Source organism: Choloepus didactylus, chromosome 6 (assembly GCF_015220235.1).
Source record: "Choloepus didactylus isolate mChoDid1 chromosome 6, mChoDid1.pri, whole genome shotgun sequence".
NCBI classification, from domain to species: domain Eukaryota; kingdom Metazoa; phylum Chordata; class Mammalia; order Pilosa; family Megalonychidae; genus Choloepus; species Choloepus didactylus.
The window spans coordinates 91,127,560-91,146,878 of NC_051312.1; the positions used below are offsets into that span (position 1 = coordinate 91,127,560).

Below are 19,319 nucleotides of genomic sequence, written 5' to 3' on the forward strand. Positions count from 1 at the left end.
GAAGGAGAGGGACAGATGGATGACAAAAGTCCCTAGACTGAGGGTAAAGGAAGCAGCAGACAAGTAGGGGTAGTGGGGGTGGACTGGGGGTGTCAGGTGGCCATCCTCCCTGGCCCATCCTCTCCCAAGCCTCCGGGGCTTTCCAGATCCTATCCCAATCCCTCATGGGAAGCCTCTTGGTATAATGATAATAGCGGCTTCTAGTGAGCCAGGCTAATGCTTTACCTAAACTCCCTTCTTTACTCCTCATAATAGCCTGTTTTACTGTTGCAAAATTGAGTCTTAGAGAAGTTAAGTAATTTATCCAGAGCTAATAAGTGGCAAGGCTGGAACTTGAACCCTGTATAAGCTCGGGCCCCTCCTAGTGGCTGATTTAGGGTCTCCAATCCCTAAGGGGCAGGGAAGGCACCAATTCCTCCCTGAGTCCCCAAGGCCTGGCAGGCAGTGGGTGCAAAGGGAGTGATTAGGGGATGCAGAGATAATAACACAGCAGACCAGTGATGAGGACACTGGGTACAAATGGGCCTATGAGGAGTCTGAGCTGGAGGTCCTAAAGGGCCTCTCAATTCTGGAAGCTGGGATTCTAACAGAGAGGAGTAGCAGCGAGGAGAAATGGGAGGTGTTCCTGCTCACATACAGATAAGAATGTTCCCAGCTTTCTCCCAGCACCTCTCTAACTAGCAGGGTTCACAGATCCCAACTCCAGTGAGCCCAAGTCCCCACAACCACAACTTTGCATGCCAGGGAGAGACCTTGCAAGATCACTTTGTTCTCTGGGCAGTGTATTTGATTTTGCTGGCCTGAGACTCTATTCCTCCCTTACCATCTCCCAACTTGCCCGCCTCCTTCCCCAAGCAGACAGACACACAGAAGCCCAAGCAACTTTTTTTTTTAATTAAAAATTATAACAATAAGGAAAGAAGCAAAAAGACTCTGTGTACAAGTCTGGGCAGCTGAAAGGGGAGCACTGCCCAATCTCTGCACTCTGGGGCCCTCTCCACAAGAGGGAGAAGCTTCTGGGAGGTCCAGGGTCCAGGACCAAAGGCCTCTCTCTCCCTGCTAACCAGAATCCCCTCAGGTGCCTGAGAACTGCACCCCCAAAGGTGGGTGAGCAGCATCTGGGTTTGTAGACTGGGAAACACACACACATCCCACCCCTTCTAGGGAATGCATCACTAGGCAATTTCTACCCCCCTCCCCATCCATTTTTAAAAGTTCTTTGGATGCTTTCATATTCTTTTTACCATAAAGAGGGGTGAGTGAGAGGATGGGCTGCAGTGGGAGGAATAGACTTAAACTGCTGTGTAGTCACACACTCACAGTTTCCCTTCCTAGAAATCCAACCAGAAATCGATGGCTCCTTCCAGAAAAGCAAAATCAAGTCTGTTGGCTCTCTCTCCCCTCTCCCCGCCCAGCTTCTGCCTAAACCCTGTTCTCCCCTCGCCTCCTGTGAGTTCGTCTTTCTGCCAGTCTTTCTCTGCTTCAGAGCCTCTCTCTCTCTCTCTCTCTCTCTCTCTCTCTCCCAAATAAAAAAAAATGGGGAAGGGGGTGAACTCGAGAAGTGGGAACCCCCAGTCCCCAAACTTCTTATCAACAGGTCTCTGTTTCTCCCTCTCTCCCTCCCTCTCTTTCACACACACTGACACAAACTCCAGCGACCTCCAGATGTTCCCCAACAGTGCTGCCATCTGCTGAGATTGCCCGGGCGCGCCGGGGGAGGGGTTAGGGATCCTGGATTCAGGAAGCTGGGAGCCAGGCCGACTGGAGCAGACGGGCGCAGCGCACTTTTGAGACGCTCCCTGGGGTGGAACCCCGGCTCGGCGCGGGCTCCGCAGGCGGGCGGGTGCCGGGGCGGGGCGAAGAGCGCTCCGGGAAAGGCCGGCACTTTGGCGACGCTCCCTGAGCCGCCCGGCCGCCGGCCGCAGCCGCCACTGGGCGCCAGGCGGGCCAGGGGGCGGGGGGCGCCCAGCGGCGGGCGGGGACCGGGGGGCGGGCCGCGCCGCACTGAGAAAAGCGCCGGCCGGAGGGCCAGCGGCCGGGCCGCCTGGGTGAGCGTGCCGAGGCGGCAGCGGCGCAGGCTTCCAGGTGGGTGCGGGTCCGGGCGGAGCGGGCGTCCGGGCTGCGGGCGAAGGTCGGGAGCCCTCGACCCCAACCTTGCCGCCCCATCCGGCGGGCCGCGCCGGGCGCAGGGGCGGGGCGGCGCTGGGGTCCCACGGGGGCCCCTCAACTTTTCCTGGACCCAGGGCGGCGGCACTGGCCGCCGACGTCCGGGGCTCGGCTGGAGTGGAAGCCGGACTCCGGGGAGAGGGCTTCCTGGAGACAAAGGCTCTCTCCCCCCGGGGACCGCGGGCGTGGGTCGGCGCCTCTGGGGTCTTTGTGTGTCTGCGTACACGTGCGTCTAGGGTTTGTGGGTCTTTGTGGATCTGGGTCCGGGGACGTGCATTTGTGGGTCTGTCCGGACGTGCATCTCCTTGTGCTTTGTGTGTCGGTGGACGCGGCTTTGCGTGGCTGTTTCGCGCCTGTGCCCCCGTTTTGTGGGTCAGCGTTTGGTTGGGGGTGTTGGGGGGTGTATCGTTGTGTGTCCATGTACGTGGTCTGGCTCTGTCGACGTGTCTGGGTTGGGTGTCCGTTGAGTGTGTGTGCGCCGAGAGCCAGACGCCGCCCCAACTTCTCGCTCCCCTGCTGTCCACCCGGGCCCCCGACTTGGCTTCAAACTTTTCTCCCGGTTCCTCGGGCAACAGCCCCGGTCTTCCCCCTTTGCAGCCCGGGCGGGGGGGCGCTGGCAGCCTTCCTCTTTTCCACCTCCCGCGGTCCTTAGGCCCGCGAGAGGATGGAGGAGGATTGGTGGGTGGGGGGCTAGGGCTGGGCGGAGCGGACTGGGCACTCCTGCTGAGCCCGGCTAGGAGGAGGGAGGGAAGCGGCCGGTCCCGGGCGTCAGGCCGGAGCCGGAGAGAGATCCGCCGGCGCTTCCCGCCCCGCGCTTCTCGGAGTGTGTGCGTGGGACCGAGAGAGACGTGTCTGCGTGGCGGAAAGGCCGGCCCCAGCCCGGCTCCGCTTTGAGATCCGCTCTCCTCTTGCATCCCGCCCCCGGGGTTGGGAGAAACCAGTCCTCGGATCCCGAAGGTGAGAAGGCGACGGCTGACGGTGAGCTGTGAGCGTCCGGATCCGAGCCTGCCGGCGGCTGCAACTCCCAGGACCCCGACGTGAGCTGCGAGGAGTAGGAGCCTCACACATACTGGTTTTGAATGGGACAGCCATTTGCCCACTTTACGGCTCTGGGCAAGTTGCTCAGCCTCTCTGAGTCGCGGTCACCCTGTTGTGGACCAGAGCGAGAACTCCTCCCTCGTGGCCGGGCCGGGAGCGTGCTGTCAGGATAAGGAGAGCGTCTAGAGCCCGACTGAGAGCTTGCCTGCCCACATTCGGCCTTAGTGAGGATGTGACTCAGGAGCTTCTCCAATCCTTCCTTCTTGCCTGCTCTCCCCTCTGGATAAGTCCAGGCTTGCAGAGCCCAGGATTGACCTAGGAAGAGGGCTCCGAGCCATGAGCGCCTCCTAGGCTTTCAATCTTGGGTCCAAAAATAACTCTAATACCCATCCACCCCCCAAGTGTTAACCTAGAACTTGAGGGAGGGGCATTGGCCCCTCACCTGGGAAGGGGCACCCTTGGGCACTGAACTTTTCCCTCTCTGGGCCTCAGTACTCCCCTCCCCCCCCAATCTGGAGAGGGGTTGTTGACAGCCTCTTTATTCCTTCCAGCTCCTGCTGAACCACATGAGGTCCCAGACCCTGGAAACACCTTAATGTTAAACACTCACGCCCATTCCAGCTTGGCCAATTCCCGGGCATTAGTCTGCCCTTCTGACATAGGGGGCCGGCCGGGGGTGGGACTGGGGGTGGGGGCTGGAATTCAAGAAAGGGATGAAGTGAGGGGGGTCTGGAGCCCTGAATCCTGGGGAAGGAAAAGAAAGGAAGGTCTGAGGGCAGCAGCCTTGAGGGGGGAGGGTCGAGTTCACACCCCTTCTCCCCACCTCCCACCTCCCTCTGAGTTGAAAGGCAAAAGCTGAGGAGTGGATCAAAAATGGGGGGCGGGGAAGAGATTGGCAATCCCCCCCCACCATCCCCTTATTTTTTAAATGATAGATTGTGGATGGGTAGAGTGGATCAATTTTCTTCTTAATCAGAACTTCTGGGTTGCAAAGCAGGAATGCACTTAAGACTTCATTCTTCCTTGCTCAGGGCCAGGCTGGGTTGGGTACTGAGGGCTGTACCCCCTGGAGGCTCCCTAGCCAAAGTAAGCTGGAACAGAGGTGTCCAGGGATAACTTGGAGGAGAGAGCCTGATGGAGGAAGTTACTCCTGCTCAGGGTTTTGAAGTTAGTGGCTGCAGGGGAGACAGGAAGGGTCTCCCACAGAGGGAAGAGCACAGAAGTGTGGTCAGCAGTGTGGACTTCAGCTGCAAGGTTTTAGAGGTGTAGAATTGGAGTTGAACTCAAGGCTGGGAGTGGGAAGGCAGGACCAAGGCAGGCTTTGAATGCCAGGCCTAGGAGTTTTGAACCTGGCATTGGGAACCACTGGAGGGTTTAAGCAGGCATGGCAGGGCGGGATTGGTAATTCTAAGAAGATTTCCTCTGGCTTGGGATGGTGCTGGAGGCTGGGAGACCACGCTGCAGAGTGAGTCCTCTGGCTTCTCTATGAACACTCCATTGCTCTCTGCTCTGTGGCCTTTACCTCTCTGATTCTCAGGCTCCTCATCCTTCAAATGGGGATAGTAATTCCTGCCTCACTGATCTGTTATGAATGTTAAATAGGATAATGAATTACATGTGCCAATAAAATGAAAAGTGTTTCTTACCATGTATTACACTGTGCAGACATTTCTTAGGTTTCACTGACAGTAGAAGGCAGAGATGGCATCTGCTGTGGTCCGAAGCCTGGTTTCACCACCTGGTGAAGCCCTACATATCCTTCAAGGCCTGGGCCAGTTGTTCTCTTCCTCCCCAAGCAGAAGGAAGCTTCGGTCCATAACATTTTGCCAATTCCTGGCCCACCTTCTCATGGCCAGGCCCAGGACGATGTCCCAGAGGAGGCCAGGCACCAAGAGTCATGGTACCTGGGTCCTAATTGCAGCCTCTGTCCTCACTGGCTCTGTGACTCCAGATGGATCACTGTCCCTTTCATGGGTCTCTTTATGTAAAATAGGTCTGATGCCATCTAACCTGTCGACCTCGCAGGGTGGCTGAACAGATAATAGTTGGAGAGCATTGGAAATGTTGCGAGGTATCCTGTGGTAAGGTGGTAGTATTCTAAATACCTGCATCTTTGTCTCATGCCCTCTCTGTGCCAGGCCCAGGGCTCAGCTCCAAGGCCATAGAATTAAATCCAGCCCCATCTGTGCCGACAGGTAAACATGTAATTCTAGTCCAGCACAATCATCTTTAAGATGTCATCTGCACATGCCACTTGTAAGTTAAGGCAGAGTAGGGTAAGGAGCACTGGATTTGGAGCAAAGACATCTGGGTTCAAGTCCTGCTTCCTCTACTACCCAGCTAAATAATGTCCAGCCTTGTCTGCAAAATATAGAGAGTTATCCCCATGACCAAAGATTGTGGTGAGGCAGAACCAAGATGGTGGTGTGGAAGTGCATGCTGAGCTGACATGTTTGCACAGATGTGCAGCGTTAGCGATACTGCTGGGGAGAGCAGGCCCTCAAGGTTCTGGGAGTTTGGCCCTGAAATTCTTTCTGCCTTGCATTTCCAGAGCTGACTAAGTGGTTGAAGGGCAGGCCGTCTAAGAAATTTCCACTTAGGGATTTCGTTAGCGTCAGCTTGAGTGAGATCATAACTAAGGGGAGCAGGGTGGGAGGCAGCTCAGCATTGGAAAGTGGCCGGTGGCGGCAAAGACCCATCTCAAGTGGGTGCTGGGGCTCTGGTCCAGGCCGAGACTTGGCCCCCTGCCCATCTTCTTTCTGTGCCAGGGGCCCCCTGTTGAAGTGGGGGAAGCTGCCAGAGATGCTGTGGGCAGCACTGGGAGCAGGCAACTGGGGCCAGGAGGGTCCGAGCTGGAACCCCTAACCCAGAGACATGTCCTCAGAGGAGAAAGGGGATTGGGGCTTTACCAACAGGCACCTGGAAAGTGACTGGAGAATGTCAGTGCCAGCGTCACATACCTGCTGGGCATCTGCCCGGCATTAAGTACTCAAGTTGGGAGGAACATAAGGAAGAATAACATGGTCATTGCCTTTAGGAAGCTCAATAAATCATCACCATCATTGTCTGAGCCCTGTACTGAGCATTTAACATGTGGCAGATACTGAGTGGAAAGTTTCACGTTCTGCCACTTAATCCTCTGGACAACCCCATGTTGTTACCCCTGTTGGGAAAGCAGACTTCACAAGGTTGAGGCCTGCCCAGGGCTGGTAGGTGACAGAGTGAGTTTTACACCCAGGACTTGGTCCAGCGCTTGGATCTTCTTTCACCCAGTAGTGTTTGCCATGGCCCTGCCAGGCCTGGGTCTGACCTCAGGTAGGGGTAAGGGATACACAGATGAAAAAGGCAGGGTCACTGCCCCAAGTTGCTCCTGCCTCAGGTCAGGAAATGGATAGATCAGTAATGGGAGAGGGTTTACTTAATGTATGTCCAAAAGATGTGTATCGATAGCCTGTGGTATGAGAGACCGGGGATGGAGGAAGGCAGGGAAGGGTGGCCAGGAGCCCGAGTGGACAGACGGGCTTTGTTCCGATGGCAGAGCCAGGGCAGGCCTGGTGGATACGTGGTGCTGGCAGCAGCAGGAGGCACCGGGACCCAGGCTCTGGATTCTGCTCTGCCATTTCCTTGCCGTCACTGCCCCTCTCTGGGCCGCAGTATCCTGTAATCTCACAGGTACCTTCCAGCTCCTAAGTCCTGGAATTCTCTGATTTGGTGGGAAGTATGAGCAGAGGCTGGGAGTTGTTCCAGAGGCTATCAGTGTAAAGGGCATTTGTTCAAACACCAATGAGGGGCTCATTTGGGGGAGTGGGAGAGGATGGGGCAGCTTGCAGAGGCCTCTCTGCTGGGAAGAATGTGATTTCTGTAGGCAGAAGTAGATCCTGAGAGATTTTGCAGCTAGAGCTGTTTTAGGGAGGCCTCACAGCCCAGTTTGGGGTGGCACTGTAGGGGAACCTGCCTGGAGCCTCTTGTAGCCACACCATTTACTCCTTTGTCCTCGAAGGCCATCAGCAAACCTTTCCGTAGGGTCTCTGCAGGCCTGGTTCTGCAGTCACAGCAGTGACAAATCAGAATCCCTCTCCTGGAGGACCTCAGGATGTGTGTCCCTCAAACCCAGGGTGGATGCAATTTCTAAGTCCCTGTCCTCCTGCCCTGGTGTTCTGTAACCTGTTTGATCAGAGGATGTCCTTGATTTTTAGGTCAAGGTTTGGAAAAGAAGTGATGAACTTGGGCCCCAAATTCCCTTTTCTCCCTCAGGCTTCCTTGGTGGCCTCCTGTGTGCCTGTGTGTACCCCACATGACAGGCCCTCGCCCTGTGTTCTCCTGAGGGTGGCTATGTTAGTACTTTACAGATGAGAAAACCAAGGCTCAAGACGTAAATACAACTGTGAAGGCCACATAGCTAGTGACTAGGGTCCTGGTCTCCGGGGCCCAGGCTGGTGTTGGTTGTCTTGTTATGGTTCCGTCTTCAGTCCCCGTTGCTGGCCTGTGAGCCCCGTGAGGACAGGGGCCCTCGTATCCATCCCCCCAGAGTGCCTAGCACAGGGCCTTGACCTTAGTTGAGATTCAGTAAATGCTTTTGCTAAATTTTAAAATCTTGAAATGCTGGCGCTGGATTATGTAGACGAAACCCCTCATTGTGGGGCTGGAGAAGCTGAGGCTCAGAGGGGAGGGGATTTGTTGAAAGATTCAGACCTTGGCAGAGCAGAGCTAAGACCCAGGAGTCCTAACTGCCCCCTGGGACCTGTGTGGCCGCCATACCTGGCTGCCCTGTCACGTCCCCGTCTACCCCATTTAGTCCCGTAGTCTGGGGGGGGGGGGGTCTCTGTCTAGCATATAGTCTGGGAGAGACATCTGCTTCCATTGCCTGTGCATCTTCTGGGCCCCTGGCACTGGGCTGGGCATTTCACACCTGTGAGCTCTGATCCTTGCAGCAACCCCTTGGGGAAGGGATTGTTGTCTCCATTTTAGATGAGGGAACCTGAAAGAGAGGAAGTCACTTGCCAAAGTGGCTCCTGCTCCCTTGCACTGCACCCCCAGGAATAGCTCCTTCAATCAGAGGCACAGTTATTCCAGAATGACAGATTTCCTTTCTAGGGCCAACCCTGATCGTCAGTAGAGGTAGAGGCATCACGTTGACAAGAATCCTGAGGCCCTGTCCAGATTCAGCAGGCAGCGGTGCTGTGATTGAATAATGATGCCTGCAGTAGACATGGGGTAGAGAGCCGGGATGAAAATGCACCGTCATTCCGATGCATGCTTTCCACCCCCTTGGGGCCTTAGAACTCTATCGGGGTGTTCGTCTTCTCAGATTAATCTTCGCAGCCATTTTCTCTGAGGACAACGGTGATGCCGATCAAAAGCGATGGGTTCTCTGCCTGAAGCACTCAAATGAACAATTCCTGAGACAGTGGGGTTTCAGAGAAAGAAAGGGTTTATTGCTAAGTGCAAAGCAGGAAATCAGATGGCCTACTGGCCTAAAAATCTGACTCCCCAAACTGCAGTGACGCTGATAGTTTTATAATATCAAAGAATGAGCAGGTTTTAGGATAATGATCACAATGGCTTGAGATGACAGGTTAGAGATGATCTAATTATTGAGCATGTGCACATTGATTACATGTTTAGTCACAGGATGTATGCAAGAAAATGGCAGAGGTCACTTACAGATTAAAGTTTAAGCTGCTGGGCATGTCAGGTGGGCCAATTTTAGATCCAACCCTGTCTAGCAAGACAGTTTGAAATCAGGGTGGATTAGTTCTGGGCTGACTGAAGACCTTTCATTAATAAACATTGGGGGCTGCCTTTAGTGATCATAAGACTCTAAAGTTGAAAAACAGGATAAAGGGTGTACAAGTGGGTTCAGTCATGGGGATTTGAAATCACAAGATAAAGGCTATATAGTTATACAGTCATTATCAGAGATCAAGGCAACTGGATAACAGTTCAGCAATTTCAGATATTTCCCTCTGGCTATTCTAATATACTAGAAAGTAAAAAAAGAAATATTTATATAATGATTCAGTAATCGTAATCATTTGTTAAGTCCTAACTTCTTGGTTACCACGGGACCAGCGTTATTATCCCAGATTGACAGTTGAAGGAAACTGGTCTGGAAAGGTGAAGCAGCTTGCCCAGTCCCCACCTCAAGTGAGCGAGGTCTCTCCATGAAGGCCCTGCCCTCTCCACAGAGCTGAGGCTGATGGTCTGTTGTCAAGAGGAACTCACATTACTCATCCCTTCTGGGACCCAGAGCCCTGTGGCCTCCCAGGAAAGAAGTGCTCTCCATGACACTTGACATGTTTGATGTGTTTGCTGAAGGAACGAGGGAGAGGGTGTCAGGGGTCAAGGGTCAGGCCCACCGCTGATCCCCTCTGGATGAAGGACGGGTGGGTGGCTGGCGTTTACCAGGAGCCCTTCCCACGCGTCATCATCTCGTTTCATCTTCTCCACAGTCCTGGGAGGTGGCTATAATATCTTCACTTTACAGATGAAAAGACTAAGGCTCAGAGATTGTGGCTAGCCAAGACCAGAAAAAGCAGAGAGGGCCAGTGAGGCAATTCCAGGAGTTGTAGTTCCTCAGTCTTATACTTTCTTTACTATGAAAGAGAAAATAGGGAAAAAAGCAGGTTGACATGTTTAAATCACCAAGGTCCTACCGTCTAAAGAAAAACTACAGTTATCTTCATATACTTCCTTCTGGACTTCCCAAATTGGGATTCTTTTTAAATTCATATTTATAATTTCCTGGACATGCAATTTATCCTTATACTACCTATGATTGTGGTATTGGCCTTTTTTATGAGATTGCAGACTCTTCTGAACATTATTTTCATTGACTCCATGAGATCCCTAGGAGAGTTAAACAGTCGTCCAAGTGGGGTGGGGGAAGTAGTGGGCCTGGGGTGGGAAGCTGGGCCCTGGGCACTGGGCCTGCCACCGCCTCACTGGAGTCTGTAGACAAATCACTGCAGATTCTCTGGGCCACAGTCTCCTCATTGGTAAAGGCAGGGATGGCGGCAAAGGCCCTTTGTAAACTATAAAGGGCTGTGCCCCTGGAAGGAACAGTTTTCCCTTTCTTCCCTCACTCTCCTCAGAAAGTTCTGCCCTCCTCTTGGCTCCTACACTTTTTTCCTAAGGGGCCCTTGAAGCTTTGATGCCAGACCTCAGCATCTCTGAGGACTTGGAAAATGAGGCACTCACGAGAAGGCCCTAGAGAGAACCTCTCCTCCTTCTAGTTACTGCAAAGGGAACATTTCCTCTGAGCTGACTTGGGGCACTGGCTCTCAGGCCTTTAGCTGAGGAGCCACACAGCACAAAGACCACCAGCCCCCACTTCTGCCTTTGCCCTTCCTGATCCAGAAGTTAGGGGGCCTTTGGGGATTTCTCCCTGCTCTTCTCCCAATACTTGTCACCATCAGGCCCCAAGTCCGGGTGTGCCTCTGCAGCAGCCAGGCATGGAAGAAGAAACTGCTAGCCTGGGAAGCCCCCCAAAGACTTCAAGGCTCTGCTGTGACCTCAGGGGTCACTGAGGATTAAAAAGCATCGAATCCACCTCTTTAAAACTCAAGAGAGCTGGAGGCTTGGCCCCAGGTCTCCAATGCTTTGCTGTCTTTTCCCAGCAGCACACAGAAATGCACTTTCCTCACAGTTGTGAGGTTAGGAAGATGTGATTCGGTTCCTGGTTCTGCCACCTTCCTTTTCTGATACTGGGAGGTGCCACTGCTGACCTCCTCAAGTTACTGTGAGGATTGAATGGGAGCACATAGCAAGGCCTGGCTCTCACTGTCACTGTCAGCACGTCTGTCCTACTGCAAATGCCCAGCCCCAAGCATGGGCCTGGCACGGAGCAGGGACCTGGGGAGTGCTGATGCCTGTGCAGGGCTGAGCGAGGCCCCTCCAGGGTGCCCTGGGAGCTTTTATGACAAGGATATCCAGGAGGGTCTCCGTCTTCTCTCCTGCCCCCTATACTAGTCAGCTGTCACTGCCGTTGTTTCTAGCTCTGTGTTCATTGGCAGCCCAGTGATGACCCCCTGCTTGTGTGCACAGCCCTTCACAGTTTGCATTGTGCTCAGTGGGGCATGAAGCTGTTTAAATAAGGAGGGCAGAAATTACTGCCTGGCAGTACAGAGGCCAAGGCTGAGGCCTAGAGAGGGGCCCCGAGAGGCCCTCCCTCCGGAGGGAAGCGTGTGGGCAGTGTTTGGGCTGCTAGTTACGTAAGCCCGAGCTCATGGGGGATCACTTGGCATTTAGTGGACACTTTGTATAATCACCTTTGGGAACCAGAGGGTAATCTCTGGGCGCTTTGTGGGTGTTTGTTTAAGCCCCAGGAGGGGTGGGTGTGAGCAGATAGGCTTGGCAGGGAAGGTGGGGACCCCGGTGGTAATGAGCCCTGCACTGAAGGACTCACCCATGGGAACAAAGGGGGCCTGAAGCAACCTAATACTTTCCTTTTGGTTCCAGACATTGGAACGCTCCGTCCTGCCTCTGCTGGGACCGAGCCCAGGATGCACCTGGGGCCAGGTTTAATCCTCAAATTGGCCTCCACAAAAGAAGAGGGCGGGAGAGGAGGGGCCCGAATGGGGGGAGGAACCCCGCTTTTCCCTGCCCTGGGCAGAACCACAGTGGGGATCAAGTGACTGCTGCTTTCAAGTTTCATGTAAGGCTGGTAATGCTATCCTGCTGCTCCCTCTGCCCCACACTCACCCCCCACCCCACCCCAGGGCCGGTGGGAGGGAGATAGGGCAGGAGAGAGGGGCCAGAGTGGGGCCATCTCAGATGAAGAGACCTGAGCTGCTGGAGTGAGGTTGGTGCCGTGCAGGGTGGGGGCAGTGGGTAGCCACAGCCAGTCCAGGTAGAAGCTCTCACTGCTCAGCTCTCTCATCTCATGTTAGCACCACTGGGCTGGACAAGGGAGCTCAGACATGGGCCAAGAGCTGCAGTGAGCGTGAACACAGGCTTTGGGTGAGACAGATGTGGGTGTGAAGATCGAATGTGACAGCACATATGTTGTGCCTGGCATCTGTGGCAGCTACCGGTTATAATTGTACAGGGAGGAAAACAGATCTGGGGATGGGCAGTGGCTTGTGTGACTGCATGTGTCAGTGGGAGAAGCCCCTGCTGGACCCCCGTCTCTGCCGGCTGCACTGCCAGGCCTGCTAGGGGCAGTGGAAGTAAATGGAGGAACTGTAATTGAGCAGGTCTGGCTTCTAGTCCTGCCCTGCTTTTTTCGGTTTGGGGTAAGACCTCTTTCCTCTCTGAGCCTCTGTTTTTCCATCTGTATAATGGGAAAATCAGCCAAACCCTAGGTTAAAGAAAGAGCCAAAGAGGTGTAAGAGTTGTATCAGCTGCAGGTAGGGGACAGGGCAAGAGGAAAAAGTACTTGGGACAGGTGTCCCTAAAGCCCATCTGGGAATCTAGACACAGGGTCCCCAATTGGAAGGGAGGATCCTGCCTTTGGAGGACAGCCCAGGTGAAGGGGCATAGGACTAAGAACCCAACCATTGTCATCCACGACTGGGGGTGAGGAGGGGACCATCACTGCAGACCCCTTGCAGGAAGAGAACCCTGGTTTAGAAGGCTGGAGGCTGCATGTCAGGCCTGGCTCAGCCGCTGACAAATCACAACGCTGGGCCATACGTCCTCTTCTGTACCACATCCAGGCCAGGTTAGTCTAGTTCCTCTCCTATTTAGCTGTGTGGCCATGCATGTGTTTCTTAACCTCCCTGAGTCTTGGTTCCCTCTTGTGAAATGGGGATAGATTTCTGCCTTGCAGGATGGCTGTGAGGGCTAAATGAGCCTGTGCCATGGGGCAGCCGGTGTGGCACCCAGCACATGGGACATGCCCGCCAGAGGTGAGTGGAGCCTATGGGCCCCCCCTCTGACAGATTTTTGGCTGAGTTCACGTCCCTGCTAAGCTGTGAGCTTTTCCTTGGGGGAGCCTGGGTCTAGACCAGCCCGTGGACCCTAGAGCATCAGAGCTGGAGGAGCCAACCCCACAAACCTTCTAGTCCAGGGGGTTTCAAACCCAGTTCCCCAGGATGGGGAGCAAGCTGGGAGGGCTCCAGCCCCCTGCCCTCATTTCTGCCCGAGCAATCCCACTTTCATCTGCTAATCTTGTTTAAGAAAGAATTCTGCCCCTTCCAATGTAAAATCCACTAGTCTGGCTTAACATGCAGATGGGGAGACTGAGGCCAGAGAGGAACAGAAGGAAGGAGGACTGGTGGCAACTTCCAGCTGTGTCTAAGGACATGGGCTCATGTCTTAATGGTGGGTCTCAAACCATCTGCTGACCCACACCTGTGTCTCTTTCCTTTCAGCCCCCACCATGCCGTGGCCCCTGCTGCTGTTGCTGGCCGTGAGCAGGGCCCAGACAACCCGGCCCTGCTTCCCCGGGTGCCAGTGTGAGGTAGAGACCTTTGGCCTCTTCGACAGCTTCAGCCTGACGCGAGTGGATTGCAGCGGCCTGGGTCCCCACATCATGCCCGTGCCCATCCCTCTGGACACAGCCCACCTGGATCTATCCTCCAACCGGCTGGAGATGGTGAACGAGTCAGTGTTGGCAGGGCCCGGCTACACCACGCTGGCGGGCCTGGACCTCAGCCACAACCTGCTCACCGGCCTCTCGCCCACCACCTTCTCCCGCCTCCGCTACCTGGAGTCACTGGACCTCAGCCACAACGGCCTGGCAGCCCTGCCGGCCGAGAGCTTCGCCAGCTCACCCCTGAGTGACGTGAACCTTAGCCACAACCGGCTCCGGGAGGTCTCGGTGTCCGCCTTCGCCACCCATAGCCAGGGCAGGGCGCTGCATGTGGACCTCTCCCACAACCTCATTCACCGCCTCGTGCCCCACCCTCCGCGGTCCAGCCTGCCCCCACCCACCATCCAGAGCCTGAACCTTGCCTGGAACCGGCTCCGTGCGGTACCCAACCTCCGGGACTTGCCCCTACGCTACCTCAGCCTGGACGGGAACCCCCTGGCTACCATCGGCCCAGGTGCCTTCGTGGGGCTGGCAGACCTCACCCACCTCTCGCTGGGCAGCCTGCAGGGCCTCCCCCAGCTGGCACCCCATGGGTTCCGCGAGCTGCCAGGCCTGCAGGTTCTGGACCTGTCGGGCAACTCAAAGCTCAAGTGGGTAGGAGCTGAGGTGTTCTCGGGCCTGGACTCCCTGCAGGAGCTGGACCTGTCGGGCACAGGCCTGGTGCCCCTGCCCGAGACTCTGCTGCACCACCTCCCAGCGCTGCAGAGTGTCAGCGTGGGCCAGGGTGTGCAGTGCCGGCGCCTGGTGCGGGAGGGGGCCTACCCCCGGCAGCCCGGTTCCATCCCCAAGGTGGCCCTGCACTGCATGGACACCTGGGACTCTGTCGCCAGGGTCCCTGACATCTTGTGACAAATGGCCTGGCCCGGGGCCGTGGAACAGACTGCTGCCCTCTGCTTGCTTGGGTCCTGGGTAGTTCATATTTTAATGTGCCAGTGCCAGCGGGGACTCTTGCAGGCAGATGTGGTGGCATCACTGCAGGAGCTATGGACCTAGGAAGAGGCTTTGCACCTGGGACCCACCCCCAGGAGCAATGTCTGACCCCTTTGTCTCGGTTGCCCCCAAACCATGAGCAGAGGGACTTCAATGCCAAACCAGATTCTGGTCCCTTCTTGCTGCCCTTCCCTACTTGTCCCCAAAGTGCCTTCCCTCATGCCAGGGCCAATCTGATGTGTTGCTGGAGGAGGGTGGAAGGGAGCCACCGCTGCAGGGTGCAGACCAGTTTCACGGGGCCGAGCACCCCCTTGGGCCCAGAGTCCATAGTCTCCATCACATGGGGCTGGGATATGGGGGCCCACTTCATCCTTTTCTCTTCCCCTAGAACCCTGGCGAGAACCTCAGTTATAGAAGAGACTGGAGAGAATCAAATCTACCCCTGTCGTGTGACGGATGGGGAAACTGAAGCCTAGGGAAGGAAAGATGATCATTTGAGGCCCTGTGAGGGCAGAGCTGTGATTGGAACCATCTCCTGCCTTCCCAGCCAGATGCTTTGCACTTTCCCGTCTTCTCTAAGTCACCCCTCCCTCTCTCCTTCCTGGGCTTCCCCTTGCAGCCAAGTCCACGTTCCACTGTTTCTGCCCCTTGTCTTGTTTTTCCACAGGAGTGGCAGCAGGAAGATGAGAAGGTCCTGGGAGGTGGGACACACCGCCCAGTGACCAGCTTCGTGGCATGGGCTCAGTCGGTTCCCCTCTGAGCCTCTGGAAGCCTGGGATGCGCCAGTCCCAGCTCTGCCTGTCCCACACTCTGCATGGGGTCCCCCAGCATCGAAACTGGAAATGAGCCCACTAACCCCCCAAGGTAGTGTCTATGCTCCAGCAAGCTGGCGATGCAGTCCTGGAGCCCCCAGCTGTCCACAGGCACTCAGGGGGCCCTCTTGGCTTCCATCCCTGGTCCCTGGGTCCAACAGCCTGTGCCACCCTCAGGATGTGGCAGCATCCCACACCCATGTTTATGTTCCACCTACAGGGTGGCATCTCAGTGTCCTAGCCCTGGCCTCTTTCCTTTGTCTTCTTTTTATAGAAATTGTTGCCTTTTTAATAGACTGTAACTTTCAGCCACCCCCTCCCCCGCTGGCAGGGGATGGAAACATGTCATTTGTAAAAGAAGGAAAAGTTGCATTTGTTCAGTATCCTCCTGCGTCCTGGGGATATGCTTCAGGGGAGGCTGGGCAGAAGCCAGACAGCAGTGGGCACGGGGACTGGTCACACTGGGTGCCCACAGGACAGTGGTGGTGAGTGCTCTGTCAGCCCCCACCCAGCACCTGAGTGGTCCTTAGCTTTAATAAACACTCATCCTGTCTTCAGTCAGTGGGCTGGCCCTGGGGCCCCAAAGCCTTGTTCTCCCTGAAATGTCCGGTAACAACCTAGAATTTGGGGAGTGAAGTGACATGAGGGAGGGAGTTCCTTGCGGGTAGATTGGACCTACCTCCCTCATCTCCCCACTCCCTGCCACCCCAACTCCACCCGCCCGTAGTCCAGCCATAGCCACGGGCTTGCGAGGCCATCGCACCCCTCTGCCTTTGTTTATGTTGTCACTTTGGGACACCAGACCCCCATTCCTGCCTCTCAAACTCCTCCCTTTCCTTATAGACCCAGTTTATGCCATGCCACCTTCACAGAAGCTTTCCCTGAGACCCCCATCCAGTTCCTTCTGCTCTAACAGTGCCCAGTTCATCCCTCCATCTTGGCATTTCAGCTGCTGGGGTAGCCTAACAAGTTCACACACTTCAGTGCTGGGGAGGTCACTTCCAGAAAGCTCACCTTGCTGTCAGCAAGTTCTCCCTTCTAACTGGCCAGTCTTCAGAAATGTCCAGCACCAGCAATGACCACCCTTTTGTGATACCCACTTTGCACGGGCCCTGCATTGGCAGGAAGCTGACTGCCCTGGTGTCTGCCCTAAAGGGACTTGCATTCCTGTGGAAGGAGAGGGAAGAAGGACATAAAAATGAGACGCCTGACTAAAGGCAGCACAAGGAGCTTGTGAGTTCCCTGCAGAGGGGCTAGGAAGGCTTTCTGGAGGAGACTCAGGTGTGGCTGGAAGGACAGAAGGGGCTGGAGCTTGGGAGAGGTGATGGGTCAGAGCACAGACAGGGAGCTCACCCATCTGGTCCTTCCTCATCCACTCCCAAGGTGGGGAAAAGAAGCTGACACCCTCAGGTCAGTGTGGAGTTGGGCTGAGGCATGGGGTGGGGGTGGCCAGGGTGGGACCCCAGCCCCCACAGCCCTCCTGATTTGTTCTCAACCCCTCCCACATTCTCTTGGACAAGAGACGCTTGAAAAGCCAGGCAGGGTCTTTGTTGCTCAGATGTGGCCCTCTCTCTCTAGCTAAGCCAACTTGAAAGTTGAAATCACTGCCCTCCCCCCTACGTGGGATCAGACACCCAGGGGAGTGAATCTCCCTGGCAACGTGGAATATGACTCCCGGGGAGGAATGTAGACCTGGCATCATGGGACGGAGAACATCTTCTTGACCAAAATGGGATGTGAAAGGAAATGAAATAAGCTTCAGTGGCAGAGAGATTCCAAAAGGAGCCAAGAGGTCACTCTGGTGGGCACTCTTACGCACACTTTAGACAACCCTTTTTAGGTTCTAAAGAATTGAGGTAGCTGGTGGTGGATACCTGAAACTATCAAACTACAAGCCAGAACCCATGAATCTCGAAGACAATTGTCTAAAAATGTAGCTTATGAGGGGTGACAATGGGATTGGGAAAGCCATAAGGACCACACTCCACTTTGTCTAGTTTATGGATGGATGAGTAGAAAAATAGGGGAAGGAAACAAACAAACAAACAGACAAAGGTACCCAGTGTTCTTTTTTACTTCAATTGCTCTTTTTCACTTTAATTATTATTTTTGTTATTTTTGTGTGTGTACTATGAAGGTGTCAGGGATTGATTTTGGTGATGAATGTACAACTATGTAACGGTACTGTGAACAATCGAATGTACGATTTGTTTTGTATGACTGTGTGGTATGTGAATATATCTCAATAAAATGAAGATTTAAAAAAAAAAAGCCAGGCAGGGGGTGTCCTGGGGATTTTCACCCAATAGGTCTTAGCTCTCCCAAAATGCTGATTCGAACAGGAGTCCTAGGGGGAGGTCCAGGAAACACAGAAGTCTTAAAGATAGGGACAAAGCAGTGCAAAAGGCACAGAAAGGGAAGACAGGGAACTCTGCCCTGAGCTGCAGCTTCCTCATCCACAAAACTGGGCAGTGGCGAAGCCCCAGTGGGGAGATGGGTACAACGCCATCACACTGGGTGTGGGAGGCTCATCCTTCATGGTGGCGGCATTTCGCTGCACCCCCGCACCCCCAGCCCTGGCCTCCCGAATGCCTTAGGGAGAGCCACAGCCCTCCCGGCCCCGTGCAGAGGTCCCAGCCCGCAGTGCCACCTCGTGGACATGAGTGACCAGACTCCGCAGTTCCGAGGTAGCATCCCAGAGCTGCTGGAGGCCGACGTGGACCTACACAATTTGCACAGCCAGACTACCCTCGCCCTGCTTTTTCCCCCTCTCCGGAATCCTGGGGCCTAGAATAGGGCATTCGAGTCTTACAGAATCCTAGATATTAGGGCGAAGATGCCGTTTGGGAGTTAACAAAAGAGGGTTAAAATCCTGGCTCCACCACTAACTAGTTTTGTGACCAAGTAACTCTACTTCTCTGAGCCTCAGTTTCCCTACCTGGAAAACAGAGATGAAGACATCTCCATACAAACCCCCCAGGACTGAATGAGGAGTAAATAAGATAACATATGTCAAGAGCCAAATGCCGTATCTGACGCAACATCAGCAAAAAATGCCCATTCCCTTCCTCACTTAACCATAGAATTATGAAATAGAGTAAAGAATCTTTTTATTTTTTGATAAATGAATCAAAAATGAAGAATTTCTTAAACTTTGAGGTGAATTGCAGTCCCTTTGGGCCACAGGATCTTTGCTCTTATGCCCCCAGCATGGAATAGGTACACAACAAATGTTGGGTGAATTGTGGAGATGGGGAAACGACGGGCGCAGTTTGCCATCTTGGCCCAGGCAGGGTCACAAACATTTCCTTGCATTTCCATGATAATACATTTGCCATTTACTGGGCACATGTCCCTTGCACTGTGTTTACATGCCATCACTTCCTCCTCACGACACCTGCACAAGGCATTATCATCACTGCTCAGATGAGGAAACCAGCCTGGGCCTCACTTCATCGGTCAAAAGGTGATTCCTTCATGCTTGCCCATCCTTCGTGGGCTGGGCAGGTGTGCAGGAACCACAAGTCAGAGAGGGTAGAGGTGCTCTAAGAAACCAAAAAGCTCTGGGGTTCGTTTATTTCTATGTTGGAAAAAAATGGGAGAAATCATGCCACCCTAAGTACTTCCAAACAGAATAATGATTCTAGATTCTAGAGCATGAAATGTCAAAGATCAAAGCCAAAGTCCTCCCCTGGACTCTTTTCACAGATGGGGAGCCTGATGTCAGCAGAGGAGCAGCCCAAGGTTGTACGGTAGGTGGCAGGACTCTGTGCTTCAGAACTGACTACATAATTTGTGGGACCCAGTGCAAAATGAAATGTGAGGCCCCTTTTTCA

At 54.5% G+C, this 19,319-nt stretch overlaps 1 protein-coding gene across 1 annotated transcript; it reads left to right on the top strand.

The window, feature by feature from the left end:
* The first annotated feature begins 1,998 nt into the window (after positions 1-1,998).
* On the top strand, positions 1,999-15,843 carry TSKU (tsukushi, small leucine rich proteoglycan). The gene is made up of 2 exons (XM_037840769.1): positions 1,999-2,085; positions 13,521-15,843. Exon 2 carries the CDS (start codon positions 13,529-13,531, stop codon positions 14,588-14,590), a length of 1,062 nt encoding a protein of 353 aa, XP_037696697.1. The 5' UTR covers positions 1,999-2,085; positions 13,521-13,528; the 3' UTR covers positions 14,591-15,843.
* The last annotated feature ends 3,476 nt before the right edge of the window (positions 15,844-19,319 follow it).